The sequence below is a fragment of the Physeter macrocephalus genome, chromosome 4, assembly GCF_002837175.3.
Source record: "Physeter macrocephalus isolate SW-GA chromosome 4, ASM283717v5, whole genome shotgun sequence".
NCBI classification, from domain to species: domain Eukaryota; kingdom Metazoa; phylum Chordata; class Mammalia; order Artiodactyla; family Physeteridae; genus Physeter; species Physeter macrocephalus.
The window spans coordinates 130,457,479-130,481,756 of NC_041217.1; the positions used below are offsets into that span (position 1 = coordinate 130,457,479).

General features: G+C 37.5%; 1 protein-coding gene across 1 annotated transcript; it reads left to right on the forward strand.

Moving 5' to 3' along the window:
* The first annotated feature begins 405 nt into the window (after nt 1-405).
* LOC102997054 (60S ribosomal protein L10a-like) lies at nt 406-1,062 on the forward strand. Its single transcript, XM_055083961.1, is given in 3 exon segments — nt 406-438; nt 440-767; nt 770-1,062. Coding segments are annotated over 3 exon segments (654 nt in total).
* The last annotated feature ends 23,216 nt before the right edge of the window (nt 1,063-24,278 follow it).

A 24,278-nucleotide genomic window follows, 5' to 3' on the forward strand; every position in this document is an offset into this window, starting at 1 on the left:
TAAAAATAATGTTTATTTTATTTTTTCTAGCATTTCTATGTCTTTGTACTGGATGGTTAATTTTGGATATCTTAGATCATCGTATTATCAGAAGTCTCAGTTTCCTCACCATTAATGTGGGGAAAGTAATTTATTTACTTAAGAGCATTTTTAGAATTAAATGAGATAATAATGTATATAAAGTGGTAAGGTTAGTGCCTGATATGTAAGCTCAATAAATATTAGTTATTACAATTTTTAATTAATACTGATTGAGAAGCCCTAGATAAGAATGCAAATCCACATAAGGAAAACTACTCAAATGAATTTGAAAATTAATATTTTGGCTTCCTCTTAGGATGTAATGTTGCTTCATTCAAAAGTTTGCCCCCTCCCTTTTTTCTGGTTATCGCGGCATGAGGCACTATGAACTGCAAAGTCTCCCGAGACACCCTCTACGGAGGCGGTGCGGGAAGTCCTGCACAGTAACCAGTGCAAGCGCCAGAAGTTTTTGGAGACGGTGGAGCTTCAGATCAGCCTGAAGAACTATGACCCTCAGAAGGACAAACACTTCTCGGGCACTGTCAGGCTTAAGTCCACTCCCCTCCCCAAGTTCTCCATATGGGTTCTGGGGGACCAGCAGCATTGTGATGAGGCCAAGGCTGTGGATATCCACCACGTGGACATAGAGGCTCTGAAGAAACTCAACAAGAATAAGAAACTGGTCAAGAAGCTGGCCAAGAAGTATGATGCCTTTTTGGCTTCAGAGTCTCTGATTAAGCAGATCCCATGAATCTGGGCCCAGATCTGAATAAGGCTGGCAAGTTCCCTTCCCTGCTGACCCACAATGAGAACATGGTGGCCAAAGTTGATGAAGTGAAGTCCACGGTCAAGTTCCAGATGAAGAAGGTGCTGTGTCTGGCAGTGGCTGTTGGCCACATGAAGATGACAGATGATGAGCTTGTTGTGTATAACATCCACTTAGCTGTCAACTTCCTGGTGTCGTCGCTCAAGAAAAATTGGCAGAGTGGTGGGACTTTGTACATTAAGAGCACCATGGGCAAGCCCCAGCGCCTGTACTAAGGCACAGCTTAATAAACCATACTCCCACCATTAAAATGTGAACATACAAAACTTATTGCTTGAATATATACGATTTTGTATTATATATCCTTGAGTGTCTCACTTCATTTTTATCCTACTCTACTTAGCATGTGGGTGGTCAGGGAATAGTCTTTATTGATATTTGATGCCTGATTCAATTGGTATGTGTATTTTTTTCATTTTACAGATGCATTTCAATTCATCATAATGTGGCTTATATGATAAACATGTTTATAGTTTCTCTATTAAAATATTTACATTAAGTTGACATAAAATTAGATAATTTGAAATTCATTTTATTGAGAAAAAATCTCTCAGTCTTGTTCTAAAATATTTATTTTCCACAAAATATGCACTTTGGAAAACATTGCATAGGTTATTAACAGGCTATCTGGTTTATTTCCACTTAAGAATATAATTCATTGAAAAGAAAGGCATATCTGATTAAAATGCTGTGTGGAAGTGAACTTTTTCATGTTCTTAAAAGAGAGGAATGATGGAAGAAAAAAATAATAATATTTTTAATCTGAGTATGAGATCTTGAAATGGATGCTATTCTTTCTATTTCCTCTCTGTAACAGATATTGTGTTTCTGATTCTGTGTGTGTGTGTGTGTGTGTGTGTGTGTGTGTGTGTGTGTGTGGTCCCACTTTTGTTAATGTGTCTTCATTTCTCAGTGAAATGAAAGCTGACCTAGAACCGTGGTCACTCCTGTGTCAAAGTTGAAACAACTGTGGTCACTGAGCAATTACCATGGCAATTTGACTGGTCCTGAAGGGATAGTTGTGTTAGAACAAGATCTAAAATGATCTGTGGAAGGGAATGAACTGACGATTCAAACTGCAATGTAATTTGATCTTGTGTCTGTATTTAACCAAAAGGACCAAATTTGTAAACAGATACCTTACTCTGCAGAAGGATAAAAATCCTAGAAAACATTTAAATGCTCTTTGTTTCACTCAGCTGCTTTTTCTTGACAATTTTATTTTAATACTGAAATATTGATAGAGCCCTAAGAAAGACATATAGGATTGTGTGGTGTCTATGTCTAAGTAAAACGCTTTTCTTTTGGAACCATTAAACTTTTTTGAACTGGTATACTAATAAAAAATGTTATTTTTTTCTTTTTTTAAACATGAGATCCTAAAATATTTAGGAGGTGATTACCTGATACAGATTATTAAAATACAGAAGAAAAATTGAAAGAGTGACAAAGTATGTAGAAGTAGGACGTGTGTTTTCATTCTTTTTTTTTCCAGAGGGGTAATAGATTTGTACTGATCCATTTACCTTCTCTCATTTGCTCACATCTATTGTTCATCTGTGAGATTTTTGGCTGGAGTAAGAAGTACACAGCTGGAAGTCAATGAATATCCTGCCTTTTTCCAAACTGTTCTTTGTTTGTTGCTTTATCCTCATTCTTTCACTCATTCAGCATCTACTGAGCACCTGTTCTATACCAGGCACTTTGGTAGGTTGTAGAGGGTCCTTATTGAACAAGACAATCAGGGATCCCTTGGTGAGTGTCTAGTCCCGGACAGGTTTTCCCCTTTTTTGCTCTCTTTTCTTTCATTCATGCATTTTCCTGTCCTTTTATTTCTCGACCCTTTCTTTTTCTTACTTTTATTCTTTCCCGCATTTTCTTACTTCTCTCCCATTCTTTCTTTGGAAATTGTTAAAGGGCTTCCCTTTCTATTTCAGACTTGTCTAGGATCAATAGATGAGACTTCTTTCTTTGCACTGCACTCTTTTCCCATGGGAATTCAGGGACATTCATAACTTTTGGCCTGACTTAGCTGTGTCAGTACCTCCTCTGAGGAAAATTGGTTGCCAGCTGATGAGGGTATCATTTCCTCTACTGCCATGGAATCATACTCCTCTGCCTTTCATCAAGCTGCCAAACTTTGTGAAGAGTGAATCCTTTGGGGAAAGACATCGTCCTGTCTCTGTCTACAAGCAATCATTAATTTTTGTTAAAACCATTTTTAAAAAATTGGTTTTTATAGCCACGTACCTAAATTTATCTCCAATTTGGTTCCATTGGTCACAGAATAGTTTTACCTTACTGGCTGAGTATTTTCATTTCTGCTGAGCTTCCCACAGTGAATATCAGAGAGCGTTTTCCAGCAGTATTTTTGTGAAGGAGTGGGGTGGATAAAGCCCTAATATAAATTCCAACATGGCCTTTGTCCTATTGCTTCCTGACACAATGTAGTAAGAAATCAATGCAGTTAGAGTCACAAATGACAGTAGATAAGGATAAGCAATCTGGGTTCATCTGAAAGCACAAATGAATCAGAATTATAGGATTTATTTTAGCCCTGGAAGAGTTTTTCTGATCCACTTCTGCCTCTTTAAAGTTGAAGAGCAGAGATGTCAAGTGACTTGCTAGAGATCACACAGCAAGTTAATAATAGAGCTGGAGCTAGAACCCAGGTCTCAATTCCCAGTTTTCCTTTTACCTGGCAGGATATAGGAAGTAGGGTATGGGGGAAATTATCTTTTGGGGGAGAGGGAGATGTATTGTTTGTTGGAGGAGGATTTGTCAAATCCACAGGTTTCAGACTTTTGTACTCTTCAGCTGAGAATCAAAGAATCTAGTTTCATATGATCCTTGTGTAACTAGTTAAGATGTGGAAAAGAACTGGCATAAAAATTAAGTGCTGTCCACTGAATATCTAGTCTGTGTCTGTTAGCTTCTATATCCATGGGTAGGGTTCATTTTTATGTCTTGTTTTTTGGTTTTTTTTTTTTGCGGTACGCGGGCCTCTCGCTGTCGTGGCCTCTCCCGTTGCGGAGCACAGGCTCCGGACGCGCAGGCTCAGCGGCCATGGCTCACGGGCCCAGCCGCTCCGTGGCATGTGGGATCTTCCCGGACCGGGGCACGAACCCGCGTTCCCTGCATCGGCAGGCGGACTCTCAATCACTGCGCCACCAGGGAAGCCCTGTCTTGGTTATTGATGTTGCTTATTGTGTAGGAGAAATGTGATTTTTCCCCCCAACCTCAAGTGCTGCAGTTGTAGGTGAAGTTGGGGAAGTGAATATGTTTTTGGTGAGTTGTTTTGATGGAGAACTTTGAACTTTAATAAGGAGTCAGAACCCCAAGTTCATCCACTTACTTACTTTATTATTTGAGATGGTTTAGTAGAGTTTAATCTCAGTTCTGAGGAAGTCATTTGGACTCTGGCTGTCCACCCTCTGAACAAATAAGAATCATTTCTTCCCTGCTCCATTGGTGTGGATATTCATTTTTATTGCTGTGGTAGCCAGGCTCCAAGATGGTCCCCAATGATCCATTACCTCCTGGCAGTCATGGCCTTGTATAGTCCCCTCCTGTGTTGCGTCAGAGTTTGTCTGTGTGACCATCAGAATACGGCAGACATAATGTTATATCACTTTTGAGGCTACCTCATAGACGACATTGTGGCTTCTGCCCTGTACTTCTTGTATCCCTCACTCTGGGGAAGCCAGCTGCTAGTTATGAGGATGCTAGGACAGCCCTATAAGAGGTCCACGTGGCATGGAACTGAGGCTTTCTATCAAAAACCAGTGAGGAACTGGTTGAGGCCTTCTGCCAGTCCCCATGTGAGTGAGCCATCTTGGAAGGATGTTTCAGCTCTGTTCAACCCTTCAGATGACTGTAGCACCAGCTGATTGCTTGACTGCAACCTTACAAGAGACCCTGAACCAGAAGCACCCACCTGAGCCACACTCAGATTCCTGATCCCAGAAACCATGTGGGATAATAAATGCTTGTTGTTTTAAGCTGCTAAATTTGGGGGATAGTTTGTTACACAGCAATAGATAACTAATATAATTTACAAGACAGAAGTTGAACATTCTCAATTTAAAGGCAATTATAATAACAATAGATGTAGATATTTTTATTATGAGATGAGATGTTTTTATTATGTTTTTATTTGACTTAGAAACAAAAACTATATGAATACTTGGCCTATCTTCAGTATTTTCATTTTAAACAGGAAACTGAAGAACAGAAAAATGATGTAGTTATTGGAGGGAGTGGTGGTAGCTAAGAATTGAAACATACTTTTCTTTTTTCACGTCTCTTTAAAATATGGCTCTATTAAAATACTAAGTAAAGATTAAGTCCAAAATAACATCAACAAATTCAAAAGAGAGAGGTATGTTTGAGGAAACTTCCATTTAAGAAGTTTACTGAGTGCTATTGTGTTTCCTTGTTTTTGTTTTGTTTTGAATTGTAGTTGATTTACAATGTTTCAGGTGTACAGCAAAGTGATTCAGTTATACACATGTATATATTCTTCATATTCTTTTCCATTATAGGTTATTACAAGATATTAAATATAGTTCCCTGTGGTATACAGTAGGTCCTTTTTGTTTATCTATTTTATATATAGTAGTGTGTTTCTGTCAATCCTAAATTCCTAAGTTATCCCTCCCCCACCTTCCCCTTTGGTAACCATAAGTTTGTTTTCTATGTCTGAGCCTATTTCTGTTTTGCAAAGAAGTTCATTTGTATCATTAAAAATATATATATTTATTTATTATTTATTTATTTTGGTGCGCTGGGTCTTAGTTGCAGCATGTGGGATCTTTAGTTAGGGCATGCAGACTTCTCAGTTGCGGCATGTGGACTCTTAGTTGCAGCATGCAGGCTTCTTAGTTGTGGCATGCATGCGGGATCTTGTTCCCCAACAAGGGATCGAACCTGGGCCCCCTGCATTGGGAGCGTGTAGTCTTACCCACTGGATCACGAGGGAAGTTCCTCATTTGTATCATTTTTAAGATTCCACATACATGTAATATCATATGATATTTGTCTTTCTCTGTCTGACTTACTTCACTTAATATGAAAATCTCTATGTTCATCCATGTTGCTGAAATGGCATTATTTCATTGTTTTTATGGCTGAGTAGTATTCCATTGTGTGTATGTGTATATATATACATATATATATATATATATTCTACATCTTCTTTATCCATTCATCTGTCAATGGACATTTAGGTTGGAAAGCTATTGTTTTAATATTAAATCATTTCAAGTGGTCTGAGTCATTTTATCTTTACACACAGGTCAATTATGCCATCTTCAATTAATCAACTTGGAGAGGGTTTCAATGGATCATTTAACTCAGGCCTAGATATGAATATTTTTGATCAATTCAGCAAATGTTTGTCAAGAACACCACTGCTGGTCAGAGAATACATAGATAAATAAGATATCTCTGCCCATGAATGGTTTATAGGTTAGTGGCGGGGCGAGTAATTTCAGTAGTGGGAGAAGAGTTCTGATACAGGTATTCACAGAAAACATGCAGAGTATAGAGGAGGAGTACCTAAGTCAGCGTGGGACGACAAATGACTTTCTCAAAGTTGCACAACTGCTTTGTAGCATTTTGAATCCATCTTGGCTGTTTTCTAGACACAAGGGGTAATAACAAGACTATGCTGCCTGCCTATTAACTTTCACGTATTGGTAAGGTCTCTGTTTTTCTACAGAGACCCTTTCCACCACCTTTATTCACTGAGATATTATTCAAACCTCTTTTTAAAAAGAACTTCCAAAAAAATAAATAAAAATAACTTCCTTTGGGGCTTTCCTGGTGGTGCAGTGGTTGAGAATCTGCCTGCCAATGCAGGGGACACGGGTTCGAACCCTGGTCTGGTAAGATCCCACATGCTGCGGAGCAACTGGGCCCGTGAGCCACAACTACTGAGCCTGCGTGTCTGGAGCCTGTGCTCCGCAACAAGAGAGGCCACGATAGTGAGAGGCCCACGAACCGCGATGAAGAGTGGCCCCCGCTTGCTGCAACTGGAGAAAGCCCTTGCACAGAAATGAAGACCCAACACAGCCAAAACTAAATTAATTAATTAATTAATTTTTTTTAAAAAAGAACTTCCTTTTTCTTCCAGCCAGGATAAATGGAATGAAACAGAGACACCAAGAAAAAGAAACAGTAAAATGCAAACCAAAACCCAGGAAGTATAGAAGTGTTGGAAACATGAATTAGGAGACTGAACTACATAATGTAAAACTGTACGAATAAAACATTTAGGGTGTGGGGCTCTGAAAAAATTCAGTAAACAAATCTCCTTAGTGATTTGTCACAATTATTTTAGCTACTGGTCAATAAGGAATTTGTGGCAAAGTGCTGATTGGACTGGAAGGAAAGATTGCACCTGTGGATCAATTTGGTAGAATCTGGAACTTAATTCTTTTAGTTTGAACAAGCAAGTTTCAGACATTCTAGAGCCAAGGGAACTTCCAACAGTCTTTCATGAATGAAGCAGTATGAATGAACAGACCTTTCATGACTTCATTTTGAACTCTGCCTGCAGACCAGAGGTCAGCAGTCCCTTGGATCCCAGGAGGCTGCACAATGCCTGGAGGTCCTGGTGGTGCTGGTAACTGGTGCTGTGGAACAGGCGGGGGTAAAAGAGAAAAGGAAGAGGGGCAAAAGACAAAAAGAAAGGGACTGGAAGAAGTGAAGAAGGCGAGAAAGAAAAGAGAAGGAAAAGGAAGAATTAATAACTATGGTTTGTTGAGCACTGCTAGCCACTGTGCTAAGTGCTTTGCAAACTTTCTTCCAATCCTTACAACAGCTCTATGAAGTTAGTACTGGTAATACCTCTGTTTTACTGATTAGGGTACTGAGGCGCAAGTGAGGTCATTTGTCAAAAGTCATACAGTTGGTAAGTAGCAGAGCTGTGATTTGAACTCAGGACTGTCTGACTCCCAAATCTAGCACTTCTAACCATGATGCCATGAAGGAAATATATTCTCCTACTGCAGTGTGAAAGAGGGCCACTACAGACAACTGCCCGGGCTGTTCTCTGGCTGGCCCTTGGGGTTTATTTTTTTTGTTTTTTGTTTTTGTAGACAAGTCTTTAACAGAACGAAGATCCCTTAATTGGATTTGCCTGTTATCCAATATTGCACACCACATCCCATGCCGTGCTTCAGTTCCCTACATGAATCAGTTAGAACCTTTCCATTTAGTCTAATGAACCCTAATTCAGACAAAGGTAACTGTCACCTTTTGTTTCATCCTGTGCTTTTATTTTTCAAGTACCAGAGCCGACCTCTGAACTCAATCTGCACTTGCCTATTGATGCATAAATATCTATAATATCACAGTAAATTAAATTCTGTTTTAAAGGGTTTCTATTTAACAATCTGTCAGGACTTTCACAGCATTTGATTTCTGGTCTCCTCTGTCCAGTGACAGGTTTATCTCAATATGGCTTGATTAATGGAACCTTTTATTTGGTGTAAGCAAACCTATTATTACCATAATCTCTTAATGCTTGCTTAGGCAACATTGGGGTCTGGTGGCAGGGACTCTCAAAACTTCTGGCTTCTTTAGCTCCTCCAGAACACTGGGTGAGATTAACGGCGGGGAGACCCATGCCCTCCTAATGGGGATCATGGTAATGTTAGTGTCAGCTGAATGATAGAGTAGTCTGTCTCAGAGGCTTGGCCAAATTCCCTTTTAACCTCTGGGGTTTAAGAAATTCTTTTGACCTCATGCCAACAGATCCGCCTTCCTCTCCTTTGCTACCTTGTCCTTGCATGCCAGTCATCGGGGGGCGTGGCAAACATCTCCCTCGGGAGCTGAGAAATTGCAACGTGCCCTGTTGTAGCTGAGAAGTGGGATGAAGTCTAAAATAAAAGAATGTATTGGAAAAGAGTGTCTTAATGAAGCCAAGGGTCCAGGCACTAATAGCTCTTAAGAAACAGAAATGACTTTATGATGGATATTCCACAAGCAACCTTTTCAGAAAAGAAGAGTGCAACTGAATTTTTTGTTCCTAACAAGTACTTACCTCGGAGAGGAGCTGCCATTACTGCTGGATTATCTTCTTTGTGTCCTACATGCTTCCAAAACACTGGAAAAAGAATGTCTTGGATTTCACATAGACTCAACGTTGTCACTCTGTTTTACTTTGCTATTAAATATTTACTAACGTTAAAAGTGAGACATTGAAAATAAAATGAGAAATTTGTTTGTGCTGCAGAAATTCTTTTCTCTGCAGTTGTCCTACCTAGTGTTTTCTGCACTGGTGAAATGATAGGCTTCTGCCATATATTATACTGTTCTTTATTTGTACCCCTGTCCACCTCTAATGCTTAAACATCTCACACTTTTTTTTCTTTCTTTTTTTTCAGTTTGTGGTCATTGTGGTTTTAAGCACAACAAAATCCACCTGGAGAGTTTTGCTATTGTTTCTAAACTCCCTGAAGTAGGAAGGAGAACAAGGTAATATTAATAAATATGATTCAAGAGCCTAATAAATAATCAAATAAAGTCAGATAAAAGAAACAAGTGAATCTGTTATTTGAAGGGAGCATTATGATAGTTAACATTCTTTGTTAAGACTTGAATGTTCAAAGGGAAAATAACCTCTGAAAACAGCAGAAAAAAGTATTTTGTTTATCTAATGACCATACTAGCTTGATTGTTAATTTGATTACTTGAGTTTGCAATTTGTTATTAAATTTATATGCTTATATAGACTTTAAAATACAAGAGTTTTCTTTCTGGAGTTTTAACAGTGAAAAGGAAATATTATAGGAATTATTTCTTTTAAAGGGGTAACATCAGATTTTTATTATCAGTTTAGCTTTAATTGGATTAATTGTAATCATACTGAAAAAATAAAGTATAATTTAAATGTACTTTCAAAATTAGATATATGGTTTAAGAATATCCATTCAATAAAATAAGGAAGTAGAGAACCTAGTTTAATTTAAAGTGATGCTGCAAGTCAAATAATTTTCAATAACATAATTAATAATAAGGATCTTGTGTTCTGTTTGAAAAATATAGAACATTTTTGTTCATTGAAAGTGTTCTTTTGCAAGAAAATACAGAAATCTCTTAATGAGATACTGAGTGGAGGATTATTACAATTCTCCAACATGTTTCTAGTTTTTAGTTTATTTCACATCATGCTTTTTAACCTTCAACAACAAATATTGTTGTACCATGAAGACAGCAAATCCAAACAGTTACATATGTAGTCCAAAGGCATACACAAGAAAATCAATATTTGACATCTTTGCAACTCCCTCTTTGCAGTAGTGTTCAATAGCTCTTATTCATTATCCACTTATACCTCTTTCAGATTCGCCTTTGTCACTAGAAACCCATTTTTTTTTCTCCTTTGACTTCCACATAACTTCTTTGCCCTGTACTTTTACAGATGCCTTCTGGCTATAAATACTAATGAAATCTCTTTGCTTAATTCAATTTTGCTGGTACACTTACAGTTATGACCTAACTTTCCCACGAGAGAGACTGATTGAACATTCCACTACCTTATGGATGGGAGCAAACATTCTTACAGAACTGGACTGACAATTTCCATAATTATAGAATTCACAGCCTAATGACCTTAAAAAACAATAAAAAGATCTCTTGTTAATTCCCTTTCTGTTACTGACATTCAAGATATTTCATTTTTCACGGGACAACAAATTTACTTTTTTATTTTCCAAAGAGCAGTCTATCCTTTCCCCCCAGATTAAATTTTCTGAATATTGAAGTATTCCATTGAATATTTAGCATTTCTTTGTCTTTTAAAAGTTAGAATATTTATGATCCTTAGAATGCATTTGACTGATTTATAGCAATCAATTATAAGAGTACATTTTCAAATAGCCCTTTTAAAAATGAAGAATAGAATAATTAAAAAGATCACAAGTCCTCCCTTGCATATAATTATTTCATTATTTCATTACAGTGCAGAAATTATTTTTGCTGACTGTGAGCAATTTTAATTGAGCGAGATCTGTGTTAATATACGATAGCAAGCAGTTCTTCCTACGAAATAAGATCACTAATTGCCTAAATTTTTATTCAGTACAGTGAGTCTTATGAGTCACATTGCAATATAAACCTAATCACTAGGTAGAGTGGCTACAATACCTTTTGTGTAGTGTAGATATCCTAAAAGCATAACCTGCCTGCTAATTTATTCCTTCAACAGGTTTATTGCTTTATTAAGCATTTGTTTTATAGAAAATTCTTATTCTATCTAGTTATCACAGAAGAACTATGATAATGAAACATTAAAATTCAGACTTGAAGTATACTAAAGCCAGCATAAATAGGCAAAACTAAAACATAGCACCTTTGATTCTTCCTAAAAACCAGAATGCTCAGCACCCTAGCATATATTCTGGAAGCTTTTGGCTTACAAATAAAGAATAGAAATCTCGAGTGTAGCAAGATAGCATGCTATTAAGTGAAGTTAAATTAAATGTTAATAATAGCCATTTTCTTGTAAAAATTTAACATTCATCATAAACGGTATAGTATCCTTGGCATATCAAAATATTGTATACATATCTAAGATATCTTCTTAATAAATATTTTACGTATATTTGTTGCTGTGGGAGAATGTATAAATAGTAATAAAATTCATCAGAACCACTGTCTTAACAACATAAGCTGTTTCGATAAAATCTGAATAAACAGTTTAAAAAGCATGTTTTCATGTATAGTTTAGTATTGAATATGCTGTTGCTGATTTAACTTAGACCTTAAGTGAAAGGTACAGTATTTGAGTGTATTATTAGTTTAAATATAATATTTGAAAGTGAAAACAAAATACTTGAAAAACTCTATGATAGTATTAGTAATTCATTTATTCATTCAGTAAATATTTATTAATAATTTATATTTAACTTATCAATAAATCTAATTTACAAATACTATTTTCCCACTCCCTTCCAAGACAAGTGCTAACATTTTTGCCTTCTTTGCTTGGATTCCAGTATGTTCATTTGATGCTAAAAGGAGAAGTTGACCAGATTGGTATTTAGTTGACCAATGTAGAAGTTACAGAGTTGTTTATAATAATTTCCAGATTCCAATATTTAATGTGTCAGTGATGGCTAAAACCTTTTGGAAATCTCTAAGAAATTAGTTACTATTGTGAATAGGACAGTTGTTGTACTTGGATCTTTTTTAGCAGAGATCGAGAGAGTTGTGTGTGTTGTGGAGGATAAAATAAACTGTTGGCTGTAGAAGACTTTCTCATGGTGAAGAAATTTCATTGTAGTGCAGTGTGCAGTTAATGTGATCTAGAAGAATAAGAACTAGAGCACATGGAACTGATATAATATTGTACGATAAATATACTTCAGTTAAAAACAAAAACAAGGGCTTCCCTGGTGGCGCCGTGGTTAAGAATCCACCTGCCAGTGCAGGGGACACGGGTTCGAGCCCTGGTCCGGGAAGATCCCACATGCCGCGGAGCAACGAAGCCCGTGCGCCACAACTACTGAGCCTGCGCTCTAGAGCCCGTGAGCCACAGCTACTGAAGCCCATGTGCCTAGAGCCCATGCACTTCAACGAAGAGTAGCCCCCGCTCGCCGCAACTAGAGAAGGACCGTGCACAGCAACAAAGACCCAACGCAGTCAAAAATAAAATAAATAAATTCATAAAAAAGACAAAAGCAAAACTGGACTGTCCAGAGTCCTGGGTTCTGCTACTGCTGCAACCTAGCTTTAAGACTTTGGGCAAGTCTTGAAACTTCTCTGAACCTTAGTTTCCAGACCTGGAAAATGTGGATAATAATCCTTACCTTGCCGCCTCATAGGGATGCTGTCATGATAAATAGTAGCTTCCTTGTTTGTAAAATGTGAGCTGCAAATTAGACAGTTCTTAATCTGGGGGTGTTCCAAGAATCCCCTTGGAACTATGCAAATTTGTGTGTATGTCTTTCTGGGTATGAGGTCTGTAGTTTTTGTCAGATTCTCAAATGGACAAATGACCTGAGGAAGGTTAGGAAACACTAGATTTGAGAATCTCTAACATCCTTTCTACTCTTAAATTCAAATTCCATTCTCCCTCTATGAATAATATATATGAAAGCACTTTGAAAGACTGCTAAACAAATGCAAAGTATCATTCTCCATCTCCCTTTATGGATCTAGTCTATGTAAAAGTCATAGCCATACTTGAAAAGGTGATATTATATTATGTTGCATGGGTTATTGAATAAACATATTGCCTGAGGGAATCCTTCAAATACAAGGTTCAGTATTAGACCCCTAGGAAAATTGGAGTATCATAGACTCAGATTAAATAGAAGGCAATCTAGGTGAGAGTGCGAAAATATTTTAATATAGGTTCAGTGTAGCTTACTGAGCAAGCTTTAAAAGAGTAATTAAACTAGGATGAGGCTTTTTGATCTTGTTCTCATCTAGATTATGACACTTATAGCTGTGTCTCAATTTCTTCCTCTCTAAAATGATTTTAGTAATTCATACCTCACAGGATTTGGGGAAGATTAAGTTAGCCAGTTAGATTAGTTTAGTTATCATAGGTGAAGGTGTTTTTAGCTAAATGTACAGCAGTACATCAAAGCAATGGTATGAATTCTCCATTCAAAGGAGGAAAATACCACTGTTAAGGATTCCCTGAGAATAAAGACACAGACCTACTAGAGAATGGACTTGAGGATATGGGGAGGGGGAAGGGTAAGCTGGGACAAAGTGAGAGAGTGGCATGGACATATATACACTACCAAACGTAAAATAGATAGCTAGTGGGAAGCAGCTGCATAGCACAGGGAGAGCAGCTTGGTGCTTTGTGACCACCTGGAGGTATGGGAACATATGTATATGTATAACTGATTCACTTTGTTATAAAGCAGAAACTAACACACCATTGTAAAGCAATTATACTCCAATAAAGATGTTAAAAAAAAAGGATTCCCTGATTATTTTTTTTATTGTTTTATGACTTTATTTTGTCTTGCTACATATTTAATGACAGGTATGAAATCAGAAGTAAAATGTAACAATTAAGATACATTGTAATTTCTTCTTCTGGGTTTTTCCATCCTCTTTTTGATACTTTAAAAAGGAGTGATCATTTGTCTCTTTAAAGTTACATCTAAAATTATGTTAATTTCATGGCTTATCAGTAATTTTTAGTTTTCCACATATAATTAGCAAAAACATAGCTATACAAAACATTAAGAATATCTTTAAAGAATTGCTTTAAAACAAAATAACATTGTGCTATAGTTAAAAGACTGTGCAAATAGTTTTTTTAAAAACATCTTTATTGGAGTATAATTGTTTTACAATGGTGTGTTAGTTTCTGCTTTATAAAAAAGTGAATCAGCTATACATAAACATATATCCCCATATCTCCTCCCTCTTGCGTCTCCCTCCCATCCTTCCTATCCCACCCCACTAGGTGGTCACAAAGCACCGAGCTGATCTCCCTGTGCTATGCGGCTGCTTCCCACTAGCTATCTGTTTTACATTTGGTAGTGTATGTATGTCCATGCCACTCTCTCACTTCGTCCCAGCTTACCCTTCCCCATCCCCGTGACCACAAGTCCATTCTCTACGTCTGTGTCTTTATTCCTGTCCTGCCCCTAGGTTCTTCAGAACCATTTGCAAATAGTTTTTTAAAGAGTACTTAGGAAAAAATTAGGGAAAGGGAACTTTTTTTTTTCTTTCTTATCTCTAAAATGAGGGGAGTTGAAATTGTCTTATTTCTTTTTTTTGTTTGTTTTTTAATTGGGATATAGTTGATTTTCAATGTTGTGCTAGTTTCAGGTGTACAGAAAAGTGAATCCGTTATACATATACATATATCCACTTGTGTTTTTTTAGAGTCTTTTCCCCATAGGTCATTACAGAGTATTGAGTAGAGTTCCCTGTGCTATACAGTATCCTTATTAGTTGTCTATCTTATATATAGTATAGTAGTTTTGTATATAAAGATTTCCTGATTATGGAGGGGAGGCAGGTTGGGGAGGGCACACTGAGTTAGAGTACCCTTAAACACAGTGAAAGAAATTTAGTGCATATGAAGAATGTTTTTCATCTAAGAAATAGTTGACATGAGTATCAGTTTACCTCTTCCTTTCTAGATTTGCATCAGAATGGAGTGAAAAGAGCATTTGGCTCTAGATTTTGTTTGCTTTCTTACTAAGAGTGAGTGTGACTTCCTAGATAGAAGGCAGAGATGGGATCTTATGCATTTTTATATTCACAGCCCTATGCAGGTACTCAATAAAGTCTATTCACTGAATGCCCTTGGGCTGGTTACTTTCCCTAAGCGATTGTTTCCTCTATTTGTAATAACAATACTACTACCAATAAAAACTGGCTACCATTTATTGAGTACTCTGTACAAAGTACTTTACATGTTACTTTGTTCTAGCCTCACAAAAACCCTGTGAAATATTATCTCCATTTTAAAGGTGAGGATTCTGAAGTTCACAGAAGTGACTTACTTAAGACTATAACCAACCACCTTACACATTTATTGGAAAGATAAAATTAAAATTATGTAATGTACTTGATTGTGCTCTGAAAATCATTTAGGCTACACAGATGTCATGCTCCAGCTGCTCTTTTACTTTTTGTTTCATCAGCTGCTCTGGTTTCAAAGATTTTTTTTTTTTTTTTTGGTTCCTCAATCAGGTTATAAAATAATGAAATAGAAAATATAGTCAGATGTCAAGCAGTGAACTGCAACTGATGGATGAAAGCGCTAATGTTCTTAATCATTTAAACAGTAAAATTAAAAACTGTCATTTAATATAGTTTTTAAAATAGTAGCTATATTCATATTCTGCTTTTATATATTTTTGAGGTCTACTTTGAGTACTAAAACATGCGGGATCTTCCCGGACCGGGGCACGAACCCGTGTCCTCTGCATCGGCAGGCGGACTCTCAACCACCGTGCCACCAGGGAAGCCCTCAAAGATTTTTGCCTTATAAACAGCTTCCTCACGGAACCAAAAGGGTGCTTTGATAGAAGACTTAAGGTACCTTGCATCCCTGAAATGCAGATTTGGTGATGACAGGAAATGTTGTTGCTAGGTCATATTTGATTGGGCTAGATGCACCTATTTTGTTACCAAGTAACTGCTGCTGAGAGCTGAGAGAGGGAATGAAGAAGAGGAGCCAGGAATGTTTGAAGAATAAGGTCCTTTATAAATATTCCACCTGGAGCTCCTTCCACCACCTTGACGTTAAAATAGTTTAAGATAAGGAACACCAAGTAGTTCAGACATAAAGCTAAGATTCAAGGTTGGACTATCATCAGCCTTAACTGATGGGTGCAAAACCAGTAATCTCTGTGGGACCAGACCGTGAGTGTGCTCTGAATCTCTGGTTTCTGTGGAGCTGCGATTCATATTCACTCTAACATACAAAGTTGAAATACTTGAAAACTTCATAGCATAACAAAGACAGATTTATATAGAATAGTAGCATTTCCCACCTGTCACTGGAGGAGTGGTAAAGTCAAGTTAAAAGAAAACTGCTGATTATCATGGAGAGTTATGTTTTATTTCTGACAACTATATTTCTCCTGATTTTGAAAATATCCTTTTATGGAACAATTTGATTCTGTGCAATTTTTTTCTGCTTAAAAAATTTACTAGGCGACCCGGAAGAGGAATTTGATCATTTATCGCACATCTACACATTCACTAATAATGACGAAAGATTTGTTGGTTGTCTCGTTTATCTGAGAGAGAGAGATGAAGCACGCCATAAGAGAGGGTGGGGACTCTGGGCTCAGTGCCCAGAATTTTTCTTTCCTATTTGGATCACTGTGTTTGCTAGAATATTTAATTAATCCCACTCTTGGAGTAATGCTCATTGCTGAGGGCCATTGCTGAACTGAAATATTAAACCATATGCAATATATCTTCAATAAAATTTAGATTTAAAAGTCCCTAAATGATGTATGTATTTGACAGTCCTTAATGAAAACTGACTAAAGGAATTTCAGAGAATGAATAGGCTTAATAGTAACAATTCTTTTCATTCATGTGGAAGGAAGTTCAAAATTATAAAATTAAACAAAAGGAATTAACACAACATTTGGGGTAAGAGTGTACCAATTCTTGGATATATAATTTGTTTTATTGTTGTTGTTAAATATTTGGCTTTTCTACTATATCGCTAGTGAAGACCTTTCCTGAAGTTCTTTAAGACCAGTTCTTTTTGGAGTACAGTTTAGCCATGGTTTTAGACCATCAGGGGACTCTCTGATAATTCTCTTTTGAGTAATTCAATACATAGCATGATTTTCTCTTATTATTGAACCGATGCCTCAGCAAAAGGTTGGAAGAATTCTGCTGTTTGTAGCGAAAATCTTGTGCCAAGAGCATTAACCTTGAAGTTCTACACACTTTGCAGGTCAGGCAATTACCACAGTTATCCTATTTACTTATTTAAGGATGTGGCAAGAAGAGCTCCCCAAAAATGGACTGATAAATGTGGGTGGAGGGAAAAAATCAATTTCTTTTGTGAAAGGATAGATCCAGAATTGTAATGATGGAAAGATTCTAAGATTCAGTTAAAATATCTCTTGAACAGGTCGGAAGAGAAAAATAGTCTGACATATTGGAGGGTGCCTGTGCAGTCAAGAGGATAGAAAATTTGAAATGAGACAGTACGTAAGAATTTGATCAAATCCAGTGGTTTTCAAATTTTGTAAAGCCTTGAGTTCCTTTGTTCAAACAAAATCTCATATACTTAATATGTAAAGCAGGTTTAAGGGGAGCTACTCTCCTTGAAGCCAAAGAGGTTCCACCTGTTCATATGCTTCCCCTTTTTCCTTCCTTCTGAGCACAGTTTGAAAATCATCTAATCCAACTCTTCCATTTGAAAAATGTGAACATTCATTTCCAAGAGGAGTGGATCGACTTACCCAAGGTTATATAACTAAAAAGTGTCAGGGCTGAGTCCCAGACTGTGCTTTGCTCATTACAGACTTTCGCAGACACTCTTTCTGCTTCTTGCTTGGAACTCTGGGAAGAGAGCCACACTCTCTACTAGAATACTAGGGAAAAGTCATGTGGTCAGGAGTTTTGAAGACAGGTGGGGAATATGGATCACAAATACTATTCTCCCAGTCCTAGAGCTCAACCATTCATAGGACAGGTATTTATCGATTGTCTATTATGTGCAAGTCATGGCTTTAGGCTACAAAGGAAGTGCAGAATTCCAGAATAGAGGAAGAAACCGTATCTTTACTATTCTTTGCCTTCTATTTTCTCCTTAAAAATATGAACAAAGTGATAATTTAGAGAATACATATTGTACATTCACCATAATATTTTCGGGTGTGGACTCTGAAGTCAGACTGCCTAGTTTTGAAGTCTGGCCCTGACACTTGCCTTGGGTAAATTAATTAATTTCTCAGCACCTCAGTTTTCTCATCTGTAAAGTAGGGATAATAAAGTACTTGCATCATGGAATTGTCGTGAGGATGAAATACATATTTATATATAATTTAGAATAGTACCTAGCACATAATAAATACCAGGTAAGTCTTAGTTATGATTGTGATTATGATTATTGTCATATCTTATGTCACTCACAGTGATGATTCAAAATCATTGTTTTGGTTTTGTACTTCTTGTGTGTGTATATATATATATATATATATTTTTTTTTTTTTTTTTTTTTTTTTTTTTGCCGTACGCGGGCCTCTCACTGTTGTGGCCTCTCCCGTTGCGGAGCACAGGCTCCGGACGCGCAGGCTCAGCGGCCATGGCTCACGGGCCCAGCCGCTCCACGGCACGTGGGATCTTCCCGGACCGGCGCACGAACCCGTGTCCCCTGCATCTGCAGGCGGACTCTCAACCACTGCGCCACCAGGGAAGCCCTTCTTGTGTGTATTTTAAAACAAATCATTTGGAAATTATATTATCAATACCTAAGTTACCAAAGCATTGTCAATTCAATTTGGTAATATTCATTTCTTATTTTATAAAATGATATGGTTAACTGCTATATACTTGTATTTTATAAGTTTGGGCTGCAATAACAACGCATTATAGACTGAGTGGCTTATAAACAACAGAAATTTCTCAGTTCTGGAGGCTAGAAGTCTGAGATCAGAGTGCCAGCATGGTCAGAATCTGGTAAGGGTCCTCTTCTGGGTTGCAGACTGCTACTTCTCACTGTATCCTTCACGTGGAGGAAAGAGCAGAGAGCAGAAGCAAGCTCTCATGTCTTTTCTTATAAGGGCACTAATCCTATTCATGAGGGCTCCACACTCATGACCTGTTACCTCCCAAAGGCCCCACCTCCCAACACCACCATCACACTGGGCAGTAGGATTTCAACATATGAATTTTTGGGAGAACACAAACATTCAGTCCATAACAATACTCTACGTTTAGTGATAGTTCTTACAGTATATATAATATATACAGTATGATATATTTCACTTACTTGTGACTCCTTACTTAAATGGGAATCTTGATAAATAGAAATATATGGCACTCGCCAGCGATAACCTTATACCATTACTTTTTGTTTTTCAATACATGTGCTATCTCTTCAAACAAAAAGTAAGACTATGGGCACAGACAATGACATATGTATCTCTTCATGTTTCTAGAGTTTAGCCTTGTACCTTGCACATAGAAGGCCATCCAAAGATGTTTGCTGTCTCATGAATTCTACTGTTAATGGCAACATCTCTTCTCAATTTCAGTTTTTCTTTTCTAATTTTAAACTGTCAGCCTAATTATAATATCTTCTGTACTAATTTTTCTTTGTTCCACTGGTCCTAAGGTTCATAAATTTGTTGAACCATGAATAAAAGCAAAAAGCTAGCACAAGTAGGTAAGAGCCATATGCATTGCTTTAATGAATAGTCATCGCGACATATGGAGGAGGAGTGCCCGATTAATTATTGGGTTTGATGGAGTTGCTTCCTGCCTGAACAAGTCAGTCCAGGGGACAATTTATAGTGGCAAAATCCTGTGATGGGCTGGTCTGACCGATAAACAAAGTAAATAAATGAACCAAGTTGATTCAGTAGCCCAGATAATTTGCTAGATTAGCATGAAAATATTATACTGCTTCTTAAGAAGATTTGTATACTTTTTGGAAGTAGTAGAATCTCTTGGTGAAATCCCATTCACACATTTTAGTAATTTAATAAATTTCTTCAGCACATATAAAGCAAATATTTTTGCTCCTTTAGAGCCAGTGGTGCAAACTGTGAGTCATGTTAATAGTCAAATGAACAGGTGATTTTTAGACTTTTTAAAGTAATAAAAATCGTGTGTATTTAGGTAAACAAATTAAAATCCCACGGGATATAAAGTGAAACTAAATGTCTTCTTCCTGCCACTCCTAACTCCCTAGTACTTATTCCTGAGCAATAAACAGTATTACTCATTTTTTGGACATTATTCCAGATTTTTTTTAATGTATCTACCAAATTTACCTATCTTCTTGCAATTTGCTTTGTTCCCTTGACAGTGTATCATAGACTTATTTCCATATCAGAACATATAGATCTACCTTATTTAAACATGATTGTGCAGTGTTTTCCCTATGAATATAATAATTTAACAACTTTCATATTAATGGACAGTGTTTTGCTATTACAAATGATGCTTCAGTGATCATCCTCTAAATATCATCCTTGCACACTGGTGTGATTTATGTATAGGATACATTTCTTGTAGTAGAATTGGGCAAAAAGAACGTGTATTTGCCAAATTGCCCACTCAAAATAATGTATGAAAATGTCTGTTTTGGTGTTCTGTTCTTATTAGTTTGTTACAAAGATTTTATTTTATCTTCTAATCAGTATTTGTTTTTTCTGCTCCTCCTTATTTCGGAGCTCTACCCAAATGTCCTTTAGAGAACCATTTCTTTCCCATGTAGTTGGTGGGGCTCCACCTGGAATAGATGATGTGACTCAGTCCTGGCCAGAGTATTAAGTCCTCCTAATAACATTGTTTATTTTAATGCTTTTATTTTCCCTCAGTTTTATGAGAAATTGTATACACTTAAACTGTACAACATAATGATTTGATAGACATATACATTATGAAATGACTACTGCAATGAAGTTAATTCACACATCCATCACCTCACATAGTTGCCATTCCTAATAACATTGTTGTTTCAGGGCTGGGCCCATGACCTAAGTTGTTCCAAAGCCCCAAGCTCAGATGCGAGCCACCAGGAAGAGCTGACTGTTTTGCTAGACTGAAACCTGGGAGAATGTAGGCATGAAGTTGCTGACTGGCACATTGCCTCCTTGTGGCGTACAGTATGGAGGGAAGTAAGGCTGAGAGCCAGAGGCAGATGGTGAGTGCCTCTGGATCAGGTTTAGATGAAAGCCAGGAAAATCTCCCTCTGGAGTTTTCAGTTGTGTGAGCCAATTTCACTTTTTGCTCAATCTGGTGTGAGTTTTTGGTCATTTACAACCTAAAGAGTCCTACTGAATGTTTATACCTGTTTCTCCTAGCCCTAATACAGTGAAAATTTTAAGTAATATTAATAATTCCTTTTTATTGAGTACTAGTAATGTGTTGGGTACTGAACTAGATGCCTTACATGCATTATCTCAATCCTTACAACTATTCTAGAAATGCATTATTATCATTTTACTTTATAAAGGAGGAAAAGAATTCCAGAAAACTTAATTGTCAGCATCATCTGGAGGAGGGGTGTGTGTCATACTTTGGCCTCACTTGGGTCATTGGTCATGTGTCATGCTTTGTGCCAGGGCATGGAAGTCAACCGCATAGCATCTACATGGACCGAGAGGAGAAGGGTTGATTTCCAAATGGACAGCAGAGTTAATTGCTGGAAATAGGTTGAATGATGCTGGGCAGTCAAAAAGAGCAAATGCCCATTTCATGTGCACCTTGAATCTCCAACATGGCAGATAGAGAATGCAAGGTTTCCCAAACACAGGTACCAATGGAACTCCCCAAACCCCATCCCCTAGAATTTTGCCAAATACAATTTGAGAAGTCCTGATTCTGCAACAACAACCTTATTTGGAGAGATATTCCAAACGATGGAGAAACTGAGGTTGAGAGAGATTAAATGACTCACCTGAAGTCTCATGGATGTTTATTTTATTAGAGAAAAGGCAGTCCTTTTGCATTGTGGGCTCTGATTGCTTGTCTGCAAAATCTTGATTTCTCTGCTCAGGCATCTTTCCTCTTTTCTCCAAAGACTCCCTTGTTCTACAGAGCAGAAAAATCCCTGAGAAGACCATAGGGATTCTCTGCACATTCACAAGGGTGTAGGATTGCTTTTTTTAGTGACTGTTGTCAGGAAATGTGTTCTCTTTGGCACCTGTTCCTCCATCCCAGCCTGTCTCTGTCTCTTGTTTTAATCTGTAGAGTCTGAAACTGCCTATAACCTGGGGCCAAGTTTGTGTCTATGTTGTGTAGCAATGAATGATGTGACACTGGACTCATTACACTTCCCTCTCTGGGCCTCGGTTTCCCTCACTTAAAAAATGAAGTGTGTCTTTATTCCCGTCCTGCCCCTACGTTCTTCATGACCATTAAAAAAATTTTGTTTTTAAATTTTTTAGATTCCATATATATGTGTTAGCATACGGTATTTGTTTTTCTCCTTCTGACTGACTTCACTCTGTAGATGCAGACCTATTAGAGAATGGACTTGAGGACACGGGGAGGGGGAAGGGTAAGCTGGGATGAAGTGAGAGAGTGGCATGGACATATATACACTACCAAATGTAAAATAGATAGCTAGTGGGAAGCAGCTGCATAGCACAGGGAGATCACCTTGGAGCTTTGTGACCACCTAGAGGGGTGGGATAGGGAGGAGGGGAAGGGAGACGCAAGAGGGAGGGTATATGGGGATATATGTATATGTATAGGTGATTCACTTTGTTATAAAGCAGAAACTAACACACCACTGTAAAGCAATTATACTCCAATAAAGATGTTAAAAAAAAAATGAAATGGGGGTAGAAGCTAGACATAGTTTAAGGCCCCTTCCAGCTCTGCCATTCTAGTCTCTGTCTCCCTGGATTCCGATCCAATAGGCGCCCTGGGTTTGGATCCTCTGCTGTGCCAAGCTTATTATTTGGATTTTGACCTCTGTACCTCGTTCTTCCATCTAAACCCACTGGAATTTTTTTGTTTTGTCATATATTTTAGTATTCTGAGTTTTATTAATTTAAAATTGCAGAAGCAACACTGCTCTTTAGTCAGAGTTAAATAATCCTGAAACATAATAAAAGCAGAAGTTTCTTTCATGTAGCACACTCCCTATTCCCAGACGTAATTTCTTCCCTATTAACGACTTGGTATAGAGACTTCCATATATTTATTGTCTATTAGTATTTTTCTTCCTCCGTCTTTTCTCTGTTTTCCCCTTGGGTTCTTCTGTTTTTTATCAGCCCAGTCCTGTGACTGCTCATCTTGCCTTACTCAGTGATATTTGTGACTTCCAGGTTGCTGCCTCCTTATTTGTTTCTAGCTCAGTGCTTTATTTGACCCTCATTGCTCCAGGCTACTCAGTTTTCTCCAGGCTTCTTTTTTTTTTTTTAACATCTTTATTGGAGTATAACTGTTTTACAATAGTGTGTTAGTTTCTCCTTTACAACAAAGTGAATCAGTTATACATATACATATGTTCCCATATCTCTTCCCTCTTGCGTCTCCCTCCCTCCCACCCCCCCATCCCACCCCTCTCATGGTCACAAAGCACAGAGGTGATCTCCCTGTGCTATGCGGCAGCTTCCCACTAGCTATCTAATTTACATTTGGTAGTGCATATATGTCCCTGCCACTCTCTCACTTCGTCACAGCTTACCCTTCCCCCTCCCCACGTCCTCAAGTCCATGCTCTAGTAGGTCTGTGTTTTATTCCCATCCTACCACTAATCTCTTCATGACATTTTTTTTCTTAGATTCCATATATATGTGTTAGCATACGGTATTTGTTTTTCTCCTTCTGACTTACTTCACTCTGTATGACAGACTCCAGGTCTATCCACCTCATTACAAATAACTCAGTTTCATTTCTTTTTATGGCTGAGTAATATTCCATTGTATATATGTGCCACATCTTCTTTATCCATTCATCTGTTGATGGACACTTAGGTTGCTTCCATGCCGTGACTGTCTTTAAATAAAAACCATTATTTCTCCTACTGGTTCCTTGGCTGCTGCTTCTGTTGTACAGATCTTCCTCAACTTACCATGGGGTTACGTCCCAGGTGTAATCTTTTCACAATTTCATCACAACTTCCAACTCTAGTTCAGGTCCTGGCACATTGCAGGTTCTTAAAAACTGTTGACTCTTTTTGCAAAGCACTTCACATTAACAAATTGAATAATCTACATTGGCAGATACAAAAAAACAATAATGAGGTCCAAAGAGATTGAAATAACTTGCTTAAAAT